Here is a 12,626-nt window from a genome sequence, read left to right on the forward strand (position 1 = left end):
TGTCTCTCACCCTTAAGCCATCATATATGGATATGGAAGTTATGCTTTACTCAGCCTTTGCAGCCTTGTGCAGTGGCCTTGCTCTCCCCACTACATGTAAGCTGCACAAGTTCGTGGCTTTTGATCTGTTTTGCTCGCTGATGTATTGCCAGGGCCTAGGAGTGTACCTGACATATAGCAGGGGCTAATAAATACTTGTTAAATAAATCAGTTAAATGAATGAGGTACCATTACCAAAATTCTGCCCACTCAACTTGGTCAAACTTTTTTCTTATTACAAAAGAATACTGTTCATCATAGAAAACAAAAATAAGAAAGCCACTCCTTATCCTACCACTTTGGTGCATATTCTTCTAGAACTTTTCCTTGGCAGATGATTTTTTTCCCCCATTAAAATGGTTTCATACAATTGTTGAAAAGAACTTTGCAATTTGATTAATAAAGCATCTTTTAATCTTAAAAACAAATGGTTTCATAATGTAGTAATATTTTTCTTTTTTTTTTTTTTTGTCGTTCTTTTTGAGACCGGCCGCACTGCGCTCAGCCAGTGAGCGCTGTGAGCGAACCAGTCATCCCTATATAGGATCCGAACCCGCAGCGGGAGTGCTGCTGCACTCCTAGCGCCACACTCTCCGGAGTGTGCCACGGGTTCGGCCCTGTAGTAATATTTTTAACCCAACAATTTCACTTAGTATATTGTGAACATCTTTTTATACCAGTAAATATTTGTCTAAAGTATCATAAATCACTGATTGAAAAGTGTTTTGATGTGTGAGCATACCTACATATCACTGATCTTAGAAGAAGTAAATGAGGATTATTATTTAGTGTACTCAACAAAAGATTGCATGAGCAATCTAGTAATAAATAAGCTGCTGGAAACATTTCATACCAACATCTCCTCTTTACCCTTCACCCCCTGCCCCCCGCCAAAAGTCAGATGTATTAGGTAGAAGGAATATCTAATATAGAGAGAAAAGATTACATGCTGTCGTGAATCAAATACACTTAATTTAGGAGGCTAGTTTGTTAAGAATATGTCTCTTAGGACAGCCTAATTCTTAAAACATAGTCTACGCAGATTGGACTTGCTTTGTCTCTAAACTACATATGAGAAATGTCTTACAACCCAAATCTGAGATCTAAATGTGCATTCTAGTTAATACTGAATTTTAAAAGAATAAGTCCATTTTAGCAATGTTATCACCAAATTAGTCTCATTAAAGGCCAGCAATTATTAGCACTTCAAGTGTGTCAATACTTCTTTAAGCTCAGTAAATGAACACGGCTCTTTTATGTTTCCTGTAAGATTTAAGGTTAGCAAGACTTTTGTGGATAGTTTGCAAGTTAGCTAATTTAAAATGTGGTTAACTGCAGTTGGAATTTTAGCCTTAACAGATTAACTGCATTAATCTGTCAGGACTCAGAAACTACTAAAATACAGGATGTCATTCTGTTAGTTTTTGAAAGCAACCATTCTTCTCATTCTACTACAAGAATTCTTTCTCCCTTGGATGACTTCTAGAAGTCTGGTTTTCAAGTCATCTAGCTTCCTGATCTCCTAATAGCTCTTCCCCTTTCCTTCATTTTCTCCAGAGATCTCATTCTGTAAATTATATATATACACCAGTATCAACACTCTAAAAGAAACTACCAGACTGTCTGCAAAAGACAGTGTCGTTCAAAATGAAACAGATTAATAAACTTTGAAAAAGAAACTCTGGAAAGTTATATATTAATTTTACTAAACTGTACATAGCTCTTTACTGAGGAACTCTTTGGAAAGTTAGGAAGTGATTTTATCTTATTCTGAGATTAAATGAAATATGCATAAATTATCTAAAATCATTTTTTAAGAGACAAGAAAAAAATAAAACTCATTGCAGGAAAAGTGTTATATTCTTGCAACTGTTAGAAAATATCTTAAGAATTTGAGCTAGGATATGTAACAGCTGTGGTATAATCTGTCACTTTTATAATCAGGCCCCAGAATAATCACAACCAAAATTATTTCCCAAGTATTTCTACTTCAGCCTTTAGATTGTTGCTAAGAAACTTAAGCACAATTTCTGAATGAGCAGGTAAAGAGACCCTTATTTCCCATAATTATTTGCCAAGATATAATATCTGGTACAATTTTGCCACTTTTTCAACCAATGAGATTAGCAAAATGAGGTTCCTAGAGAAATGATTGAAGCTTGTTTCTTCCACATGGGCTGCTATCAAAATATCTGCCTTTGATTTAAAATTGTTTTTCCATTAGCTCAGAGCATGGCTGGACATATGAGTCCTGTCCACATCCAACCTAATGTAACTATTTCAGGAAGAGTTTGCAGCTCATATCAAGAACACCAAATTGCATCTCCCTGGGGATGCTTCATAGTGCTTTTTGCTGATTTCTTTGTGGGTGCATGTGCCCTCCAAAGGAGACACTGTGGGCTCTCTCAGCTCAGTACAGATTACCCACCTGGAGCACATATTCTTGGAAAACATAGTACTGTTATGTGAAGAAATGGTCTTTTTTTTTTAAGTTATTCCTTGTGCACCTCTATCCATATTCTTCCTTTAGACCCTTATCATTTAGAATCAAATTCTGCTGCAGGTTTGTCTTTGGTGTTGTGTTATCGTTCTGATTTCACAGGTGTGTGTGTGTGTGTGTGTGTGTGTGTGTGTGTGTGTGTGTGTTTTGTGGGTCTTCTTTAAAGCCTATCTAAGCTGAGATATTTCCATTACACACTTTTTTTTCCATTTTAATCATTGGACTTTTAAATGCCACTTGTTTATCGCTAAGAACTGAACTTTAAGGAAATGGTGATCTTATTAAATCTGTCAGAATCCTGTAATAGTCTGCCTACTTCAGAGCCTGACCAACCCTTTTTCTGTCATGAGCATCAGGGCTTGGTGGGAGCTGAGTTAAATTCCTCAGAAATTAGTCTATTTTAAGTGATTCTTGATTTATTTGACTTAATGTCATGAAACAAAATGAAATGAGGCCCTCCACTCCACCTTTCTTGTAAAGACTACTGCCTTTGATATTTCATAGGCAGTTATCTCTGCATTTTTAACCCCAACTACCAGCTGCATAATATAAGGACTCTGAATCATATATGACCTTTTCCTTTTTAATTTTCATCTTTCCTCACCTTTCTTATTAGAGCAATCTATAAATGAAGGCTGAGTTACTGTCCCAGTGTGTGAGGCAATTCTAAAAATGATAAAATAGAAAGTGTTGGCACTAGAAAGGATTGTGCTAGTTGATTTTCATGATCCTTTAGCAGGTGTCTTCAGTGTTCTTTGGTACCAGGGAATTTGTTAGTGCTACCTGCCAGTGATGTGGTTTCCTTTGATGGGTCAGTGAAGTGTGGAGTAGACTCTCCTTATCTCGTTTGTCCTTTGGCTCGGATGTCAGGGCCAACCAGATGAACTTGCATTGGCATGAGCAGGGCTATCCATGTGGTTGGCCTGCTGTACAAATGCCGCCAGAGCTGATGATTAATAGGCCTGTGGTACAACGAGGTCATTTAATGCACAGAAAGCCCTAAACACAGCCGTCTCATTGGAAAACAAAAGACAGGACCCTCCTGCACCAAGGATCCTGTTTACCAAAGGACTGCTAAGTCAGATAACCTTCAGTTAGTTTGTAGCTTTTGGTTCCTAATATGTTGACGTTTGGGGGTTACAGTGGAGAAATTAGTAATTACCTTTTATATAGTATTTTAGTAAAAACTTGAAGCATTTTAGTTAAGAAAATACAGTGTGTGCACACTCACACTCATGCAAACATGTATTAGAAAGAGCTTCCAGCTGGATCCACATCTCATTTCCTGTGGGGCTTTCCAGGGCCAGGCTCCATTAATTCTCCCTATTTGTGTATCTTCAGCTTCTCCTTTTGTACTAGCTTTTTCATTTTAGCTTATAAATATGCCTGTCTCTTCCATCTTTAAAAAAAAAAAAGATTCTTTCTTAGTCCTATTTCCTTCCTTAGCTGTGACCCAATCTCTCTCCTTTCCTTGAAAGATAACTTCTTAAAAGAGTAATCCACAGTCCTCACCCCTCTGCTGTCTGGCTTCCCTCTTCCCTGAAACCACTATCTGAGGTCACAGTTGAATTCCTCTTTGCCAAACCCGGCAGGCACTTTTCAGGCTTCCTGAGAGTCTTCCCCATATCTGACCTCTCCACTACCGTTGATGCCATTGACCCCCTTCTTCCTCCTTGAAATTCTCTTTTCTTGGCTTCCCCGATGCTAGTTCTTGTGTTCTCTCTCCTCCTTATCAAACTGCTCCTTCCCAGTCTTCTCCCTGCACATCCACTCCTTAAACAGTACTGTTTGGCCAGAGTCCAGTCTTTCTCCATTTCCCAGTATGTGCTGTCCTGGGCTGTCATTTATTCTCATGGCTTCACCTAAAACCTATAGGCTGGGGTCACACAAATCTCCCACCTGTATTCACAAATGACTTCACTTGTATACTCCACAGACAGTTTAAATCTGCTACCTCAACAACAGAGCTACCCTTTCCCCCACCAAGATAACCTCTCTTATTCCAATGTCAGTAAATGGAACTGCTGTTTATCTACTTGACCTAGCTAGAAAACTGAATCATTGTCATCATGACCTGCAGATTCTGCTGCAGAAATCTCTCTTGTGGTGGCCCATTCTCCCCAACGCCAGGGCAACCATTTTAATTCTATTCAGGCCCTCGTTACTTCTCACCCAGTTTACCAAAAAAATGATCCCTCCCTTCAGTCTCTCCCTCTGTCCCCTTCTGCTGTCAGTGATCTTTTAAAACAACAAAGCTAACCATGTCATTTATTCTCCTGCTTGAGGCACTTCTGTGGCATCCCATCTGTTTGGGGGTAGACTCTTAGCATGGCAGTCAAGACCCCTCCTGTCTGGCTACAACCTAACTTTCCGAGCTCGTACCCTGCAGTTTCCCCTCCCAAACATGTACACATGTACAGCTTTCTCATCTACCCAAAGAGCTGGTTGCCTGAATGCATGGCATTTGCTCTGGCTGCTCTTGCCTGTGCTGCTTCCTCTTCCCAGAATACCCATTCTTCTGCTTCTTCCTAGTAGCTCTAACTTGTCAGTTCTCTGAGGCCCTTCCTGCCCTGCACATGTGTCCACAGAGCTCAGCCCTCCACATTGTGAACTGGAAATTCGTGCTGACTTGTCTGTTAATCCCACTTGGCTGTATGTTCTCTGACATTAAGAAACGATGTGTTTTCCTAATCACCAGGGTCCAGCACAATGCGGGGCACATGTTATGTACACTTATTGCAATGAAATGTGTGCTGATTTTAGGTTCTGATTTTAAGTTCTTAACCATAGTGACAAGTCAGCAGAGGTCATAAAGCTGGGCTTCATTTGCATTAAATTCATGGGAGACATGGTGATCACAAGTGTTTTCAGACAAAAATGCAAGTAATATCCACTCTTTATTGAATGTATTAGTAGTAAAGTTAATGCTGACATGACTGTCTTAAGGGGATACCAAGCTTTGCTTCCCAGACATAAAGGGCTCCCCCATCAGAGTCTCTAAAGAGACTGCAAACTCACCCCCGCGTCCCCTGCAGAGCCCTGTCTTCCCTAGTCAGATCTGCCTAAGGTAGCTTCACGCCTGGACCTACAGGTTTACCACATCTTCTTCAGCTAATCAGAGTGGAAGGAGAGCTGAACCCTGGGAATCCCTGCTTCTTCTGTCCGTTTCCTAAAGCACACCTTTTTGACGGCCAACTTGTAGGACGTAACCCACAGCAGGGAAAAGCCTGTGGGTGGTGGTACTCAGTTGGGAAGTTGTCATAGCCTGTGCCTTCCTGAGCATGGCTTTTACATCCTTATTTGCCCTGCTCTTTCCCTGTGGTTGGTCTGCCTGAAGAAGACATTCCAAAAATGTATTGCAAATTCAGTCTGCCTTAGGCGAAAGAGAAACTAGCCCGGTGAGCCTTAAGTTATCTAGCCCTGCCTTCAAAACCCTTTTCTCCTCTAAGCAGAAGAGTGTGTCCCTACCTCTAAATAGCTGCAAAAACCTTTTTCTTCTTTTATGTACATTAAAAAGCATCACTATAAGAGATGCATTTTAATATCTACCAGTCTTCTCTCTCAGGATATTTATTCTTAATTTCACTTCAATACCTCCATGCTATGACTTCCATCCTTCAGGAAGAAGAAAAGCTGATTGGCATTATCTGTCTTAAAAGTCTGTATTTTTAATGATCACCACTAAATCTCTTGGACACAGCATCTTCTCCAGACACAATAAACTCAACTCCTTTATCTTTTCTGCAGATATTGCATTTTCCAGTTCTTTGTGTCTGTTATGACTGACCTCATGTGAATTACAGTATCAGACACTGAAGAGTGATAGAGAGAGATTAGTAGACAAAGTGCATCTGTAGGGTTTAGAGTCTCTTCTAAAGGGAAAGAGAAAATAAACATGTGAAATATATTTACACAGGCAGAAATATTAAATAAATACATAGCTAACTTTAGCTGTACAAATAATGTTGGAAGAGTATTAGAAATGACTGCGACCCATGTTGGTTAGTTGTTTCAAGAAGAATAATGAACAGTGCTTGGCAAGAAGGACCCAGCCTAGTAAGGAGAAACTGGAAATTCTTTGTTGCTCATCGATTGTTCCATTGAAGTAGCCATCGCCAGCACTAACGTAACGCCCAACTTATTTTAGGCTCTCAGTGTTTGTTTACTAGATAACCAACTCACTGGCCATAGTACTCTACGGAACGTATACGTGTATGATTTGGTTTGTAAATTTCTAAATAATTCCTTATATACTGAATACTCCCAATCACAGAAATTTTAGTATTTTAGAGCAGAAAGAACTTAAAGCAGCCAAACCTTACAGATATACTAACCTGAATTCATACCTGCTGTAGATCATTTCAGTGATCTTCCATTCAACTCTTTCTCCAGTTGACCTATGTTTCTACAAACCAACAGAAGAGGCAGAAGCTGATCTTGAAGTGATTTTCCAGCCCACTTACTTAATTCACTCCTCTGTTTCTTAGCACTGCTGTCACAGTGCTTTCATTTTACTTTTTTTAAGGGATTTCACTGTTAAGCAATGACCTTTCAAAAAGTTATCCCTCCTATTTAACCACCCCCAAACATCCTCTGTCCCCTTTATTAGATTATTCTACACTGCTCCCCTTTCAGTAGTCCCACTGAAAGACTGTGTCCTAGGTTTCCTTTTCTGCACATATGTTTGGTTCTCAAGTCTCCTTGTAAATGCTTAAGTATGTTAAACAACAACAGCAATAAAACAACAATCTATAAGTGCAATATTGTTTTCTGGATTGGATCCTGGAACAGAAAAAGGACATTAGTGAAATAACTGGAGAAATCTGAATATAGCCCACAATTTTCATAATAGTTTATTTCTTAGTTTTGATCGATATACCATGGTTATATAAGATGTAAACATTAGGGGAAGCTGGGTGAAGAGTTTGAGGATATGAACATTTTACAAATCGAGAGGAAGTGTTAGAAACTGAACTACATGTGCACATCCTGCTTATTTCGAAAACATAATTTGTTTAAGCATAAGAAAAATTGTATACCACCAAAGTATAATTTTAGATAGTTCTATTTCGAGGGACCATGGTCTACCTTCCATAACAAGGGGCCTTTCTGTAGGGAAGGAAGAAGTTGGGCACTTTCCCTATACATGAGCCAGGTGCTCTGGGACTGTGCTCTGCTTCTTGCCACAGGAGCAGCCCTGAACCTTTAGAGTTGAAGGGATCCCAGCCTTAGGAGCTATATCCCATTTCCCAGAATATAATGCCCTTGTCACTTACTTGGTTTGTTGTCATTCCTGTGGGTAAAGCAGCACTTTCCAGAGAATTCTCTAGCACCTGTCCTACTTTCCAGGAGAGCTCCAAAGTAGAATACACCTAGCCCAGTCCTCCATGGGGTAAGGATTTTGTCTAATTGATTCAGTGCTCTTTTTTCAGTGGCCTACTACAGTGCCTGGTACACAGTATGTGCTTAATCAATATTGGATGGATAAAAGGATGAATGGTTTAATCTCTAGGATTTGGCAACTAATGCATACTTAATTGAAAGACTGAATAATGAATTTCCCAATGAGCTAGATATTAGGCCAGTGGTTCTAAACCTTGGCTGTACTAAGGACCAGGAGAGTTTTTGTTTCATTTTGTTTAACACCGATTTTTGGACTCTACCCATACATAAGCCCTGTTGTTTTCTAAAAGCTCTCCAAGTGATTTTAATAGACAACCTGGGTTGGAATCTACCATGTTAGAACATTCCAGAAATATGTACCCCATGCATAACTCTTATTTTCAATTACTGCATTGTATTATAATTATCAGTTTATGTGTCTTTCCCTCATTTGACTTTAAGCTACTTGAACTCAGATTCTGGAACTATCCTATTCATAATTATCTTCCTAGTATCTGTCACAGTGGACAGTCATAAATGTTAATTGAATAAATTATATGCCTAGTATCTGGCATATAATGGACAGTCATAAATGTTAATTGAATACATTGGTTGTTTTTTTTTTTTTCTTTAAGACACAAGAAAATCGTATAGTACCACATAAGATAAAGAGAGAAAACCGTGGGTGTGTGTGTGTTGTCTTGTAACCATCTACACTTTGGTACCAGTCTGCTTGTCTATAATCGGTTGTTTTTTTCCTATTCACTCACTGTCGTCTATCCAGATACTGTGAACTGACAGCAAACAAAGATATTGGACTTTGTTGAGGAGTCCCAATTTAAAATATTTTACCTGATTATTTCCAAATGTACCTAGGTTCTAAAAATTATCATCACTAAACATGTAAGAGGATAGCCCACTCCCTCATTAATGAAAACCACAGAAGCCTCTAGACAAACACACACAAATTGCCACTCTAATTTTTCTCAACTCCAAAACTCAATTTAGACAGAGAATAATTTAGACATAAAATAATACAGCCAGACAGATATTTAGAGACATCAAGTTCAGTCACCCTTGATCTACAATGAAGAAGTGGAAGCCAGATGGGTTTGGGGATTTACCCAAGATTGCACAGCTTGTTAGGGACACAGCTGGTTCAAGAAAGGTTCAAGAAACCTGATGCTCTGGTTCTCAGCCTGGACCACTACACAGTACTTGTAGCATTTCAGATGACATTCTGGTATCTGTGTTAAGAAGAAAAATATCTGAGAAAAATGTGTTTCTACAGGTTTCTCAGAGGGTTGGGGGAGGAGGAGTATAGATAGAAATGGCAGAGGGCAAATGAAAGGAATTCTTGAATGAGACTGGAACTTAGAAAAAGTGTGTTTTGTGGCAGCAACACAGTTCACTTTTCTATCTACCCTTGTTTTCAGAATTTTCCCCAGAGAATACCTCCTTCAACAGATCCACCTGTATTCCCTTGCTGACCTACAGCAGGTAAGTGCTCAGATGGGTCATTCATTCTCATTTTCTCCCTGGGGAAGTCTCTGTTGATTATGGTCTTGGCACTGAATTCTGCCATCATTTGGGATACTTTTCATCATAAGCTTTGATGCTCAATTTCTATTCAGAATGGGAAAAAACTTAGTATAAAAAGATTCAGTATAGGACAATAACAAATGTTGGCAAGGATGTAGGGAAACTGGAGCTCTCAAAAATGGCTGGTGGGAATGTAAACAACCACTTTGGGAAACAGTTTGACAGTATCTCACACAGTTAAACGTAGAATTACCATTATGACCCAGCAATTCCACTCCTAGGTATATACACAACAGAATTGGAAACCTGTGTTCACATAAAAACTTATACACAAATATTCAGAGCAACATTATTCATAATAGCAGAAAAGTAGAAACAACCCAAATGTTAATCAGCTGATGAATGGATAACCAAAATATATATCCAAACAACGAATATTATTCAGCCATAAAAAGAAATGAAGTACTGACACATGCTACAATGTGGGTGAGCCTTGAAAACATCATGCTAAACGAAAGAAGCCTCACACGAAAGATCACATTCTGTATGATTCTATTTAAATAAAATGTCCAGTATAGGCAAATCCATAGTGACAGAAAGTAGATTAGTGGTTGCCAAGGCCTGGGGAGAGCAGAGGAATGAGGAGTAACTGCTAATGGATACAGGTTTTCTTTTAGGGCTGATGAAAATGTTCTGGAATAATGGTGGTGGTTGCATAACCTTGTGAATATACTGAAAACAACCTAATTGTTTACTTGAAGGAGTGAATTTTATGGTATGTAAATTATATGTCAGTAAAAAAAAAAAAAGTGTAAAAAAAAGATGTAAAAGGCAATGAATGTGTTAAGCCCTTTGACTTGTGCTCAAGCCGAACAGCTGAATGACTTTTAAAGTTTAGTAAAACATCACAGAGCACAGAGTTAGAATCATCTTTTTATACTTTTATTAGTACATGTACATTTAATGATTGACCAGGTTAGCAGCCAGAAGGAAACCATCTTTTGTGTGTTCAGCCCTAAGTTCTGAATATGTTAAGCTTTAGTTAATGATTTAAATCAACAACTCACTCCCCAAGAAGCTGTTAGACTCTCAATGAAAGCCTTATTTCCCTTTCTATTTATGTATTGACTCTTTCAAGAGTCAATTAAAAAAAATAATTGTGACAATTTTCAAAACATGTCTAACTGCTGTGATTCTGTTCTTTCATTGTTTTCTTCTCTGGTTGTTTTACCCAGAAGAAGCAAGGTCTGCTTAAAAACTGCGTTCATATCCTTTAGCTATTTTTCAGACTTTTATTTTTCAAGGTTTTTTGTATGTGTGCCTTTTTTTTTTTTAATTTAAAAAGTTAAGACTTTTGTGTTCTCTTTGTCCCCTCAGAGGTAGACGCCTCAGAGGTAGAAAAGTTATTTTAAATAGCAAAAGTAATTTTAGAGCATTTAGTTGGAGAGGTCTGAGAGAAGGACTAGGGTTTTAATTTCCATTTGTGTGTCAAATTTAGACCTATTTGCACATATCGGCTCCCCGCAGTTCCTTCAGTCCTGCTTACTCATTACTGCATAGTCAAGCAGCAGTGATCTGCTGGCGGAGGTAGAAATATATATATATTTTTTTTTTTTTTTTTTTTGGCAGCTGACTGGTACAGGGATCGAATCCTGGAACCTGGTATTATTAGCACCACTCTCTTACCAACTAAGCTAACCTGCCAGCATTGAAAGGGGTATATTTTTAATTATAGTGTAAAGTGGTGTTCAAGGGGAAAAATTGGTTAAGACACCTTTATACATTTATCTGTTCTCTAGGAGTGTATCTGAGGACCGAGACTCTATCACTTGAGAAGTATGTTTAAAGGCACCAAACATTTTTGGAAAGATGGTTTAAAATACAATGGGTGGGCTCCAAAGTGAGTACTCTTTAAGGAAGCCTTTCAAAACTGAGTTTTGATATCAGATGAGAATCCAAAGTAATTCCATATTCGTTTTAGGGTGTCAAAGTAGTATATCCACTTCGAATAATAAAGCCTGCTTTTTAAAGCTTTCCTATACCCTGCGGTCTTTTTTTTTTTCTTTTCTTTTTTTCTCCCTTGTAATAATCAAGCCCTACATGCCAAGCAGCTTACTTACATCAGTGGCAGCGGTGTTCTTGGTGGGCCAGGCCATTAGCCCCCAGAGCCCCATAAGCAGCTTAATCAGTTTTCAGCCTGGGTAGTGAAGTGATAGAGGCAATCAGCAGCTTATCAAACTCCCTGTGGGCGGGGCTGCTGGAGCTCAATGCATCCATTTACTTAACAGCTAACTCTAACCTGCTTCTTTGTGCCTGGCTTTAAGAGCCCCCAAACTTATCATATTTAGAGGAAGTTTAATTCAATTACTTTTTCTGCCTGAGGTGGGTTAAATTGGATTTAGCTTTTGATCTGTCTGCATCTTGGCTATCAGCAAGAAGGGTACCCCCACCCCATCTTCCCTTGGTTTCTGAGTACATAACTAGCATGTTTTCTAGATCTGAACTGTTCTTGCAAATATGCAAGGGAAGGGACACAAGGACAAAGAAGAAATACTATTTCTTAGTGATAGAGCATGTCAGTGGGAGCAGGAAACCCCACCTACATGACCCAACCACCAGTCCCACGTTGTCCCATGCCATTTTGGCCTCGCCCTGGCTGCTTCGTCATCCTGTTTTATATCAGCTTCGGGAGTTTTAGAGTAAATTATTTCCCACTATTTATTCCCCTCCACACTCCTAAAGTTTTCTGTAAAAGCAGATCTTTCTATCATATAAAATAACCATAGAAAAATGAATTTTGGTGTACAGCTTTTGCAGGGGAAAGAAAGATAAACTAAAGAAAGTAATTGAGGAGTTAGAGATCCTGAATAATAACACAAATATCCTTCCTAAATGTACAAATTCCTTCCTACAAGTTTGTCTTAAGTGAATTTTATTTTTTCCCTTTTACTAGCTTTTATTTAAAAAACAAAACATAGATATTTTCCTCTCCCAAAAGAGAAAAAAGAAAGGTACGAATTTAATAAACATGGTAAAGGGGGATTTGTAATTGATAGATAATTTTAAAATAATATAGTATACAAAGCACTAATCATACTTAAAGATGCTAAAAGACTTCCAGTTGCAAAAAATTTGCAGCCTTCTTGTCTCTCTCTGGTTCCAT

At 38.6% G+C, this 12,626-nt stretch overlaps 1 protein-coding gene across 1 annotated transcript in view; it reads left to right on the forward strand.

Moving 5' to 3' along the window:
* PLEKHM3 (pleckstrin homology domain containing, family M, member 3) overlaps positions 1 to 12,626 on the forward strand; it is a 172,306-nt gene that overhangs the window by 92,071 nt on the left and 67,609 nt on the right. The window contains exon 6 of the mRNA XM_008568005.1: positions 9,358 to 9,421. Within this exon, the coding sequence (XP_008566227.1) occupies positions 9,358 to 9,421 (64 nt within the window). The remainder of the gene's footprint in view (positions 1 to 9,357; positions 9,422 to 12,626) is intronic.

Source organism: Galeopterus variegatus, unplaced genomic scaffold (genome assembly GCF_000696425.1).
Source record: "Galeopterus variegatus unplaced genomic scaffold, G_variegatus-3.0.2 Scaffold366, whole genome shotgun sequence".
Classification (NCBI taxonomy): domain Eukaryota; kingdom Metazoa; phylum Chordata; class Mammalia; order Dermoptera; family Cynocephalidae; genus Galeopterus; species Galeopterus variegatus.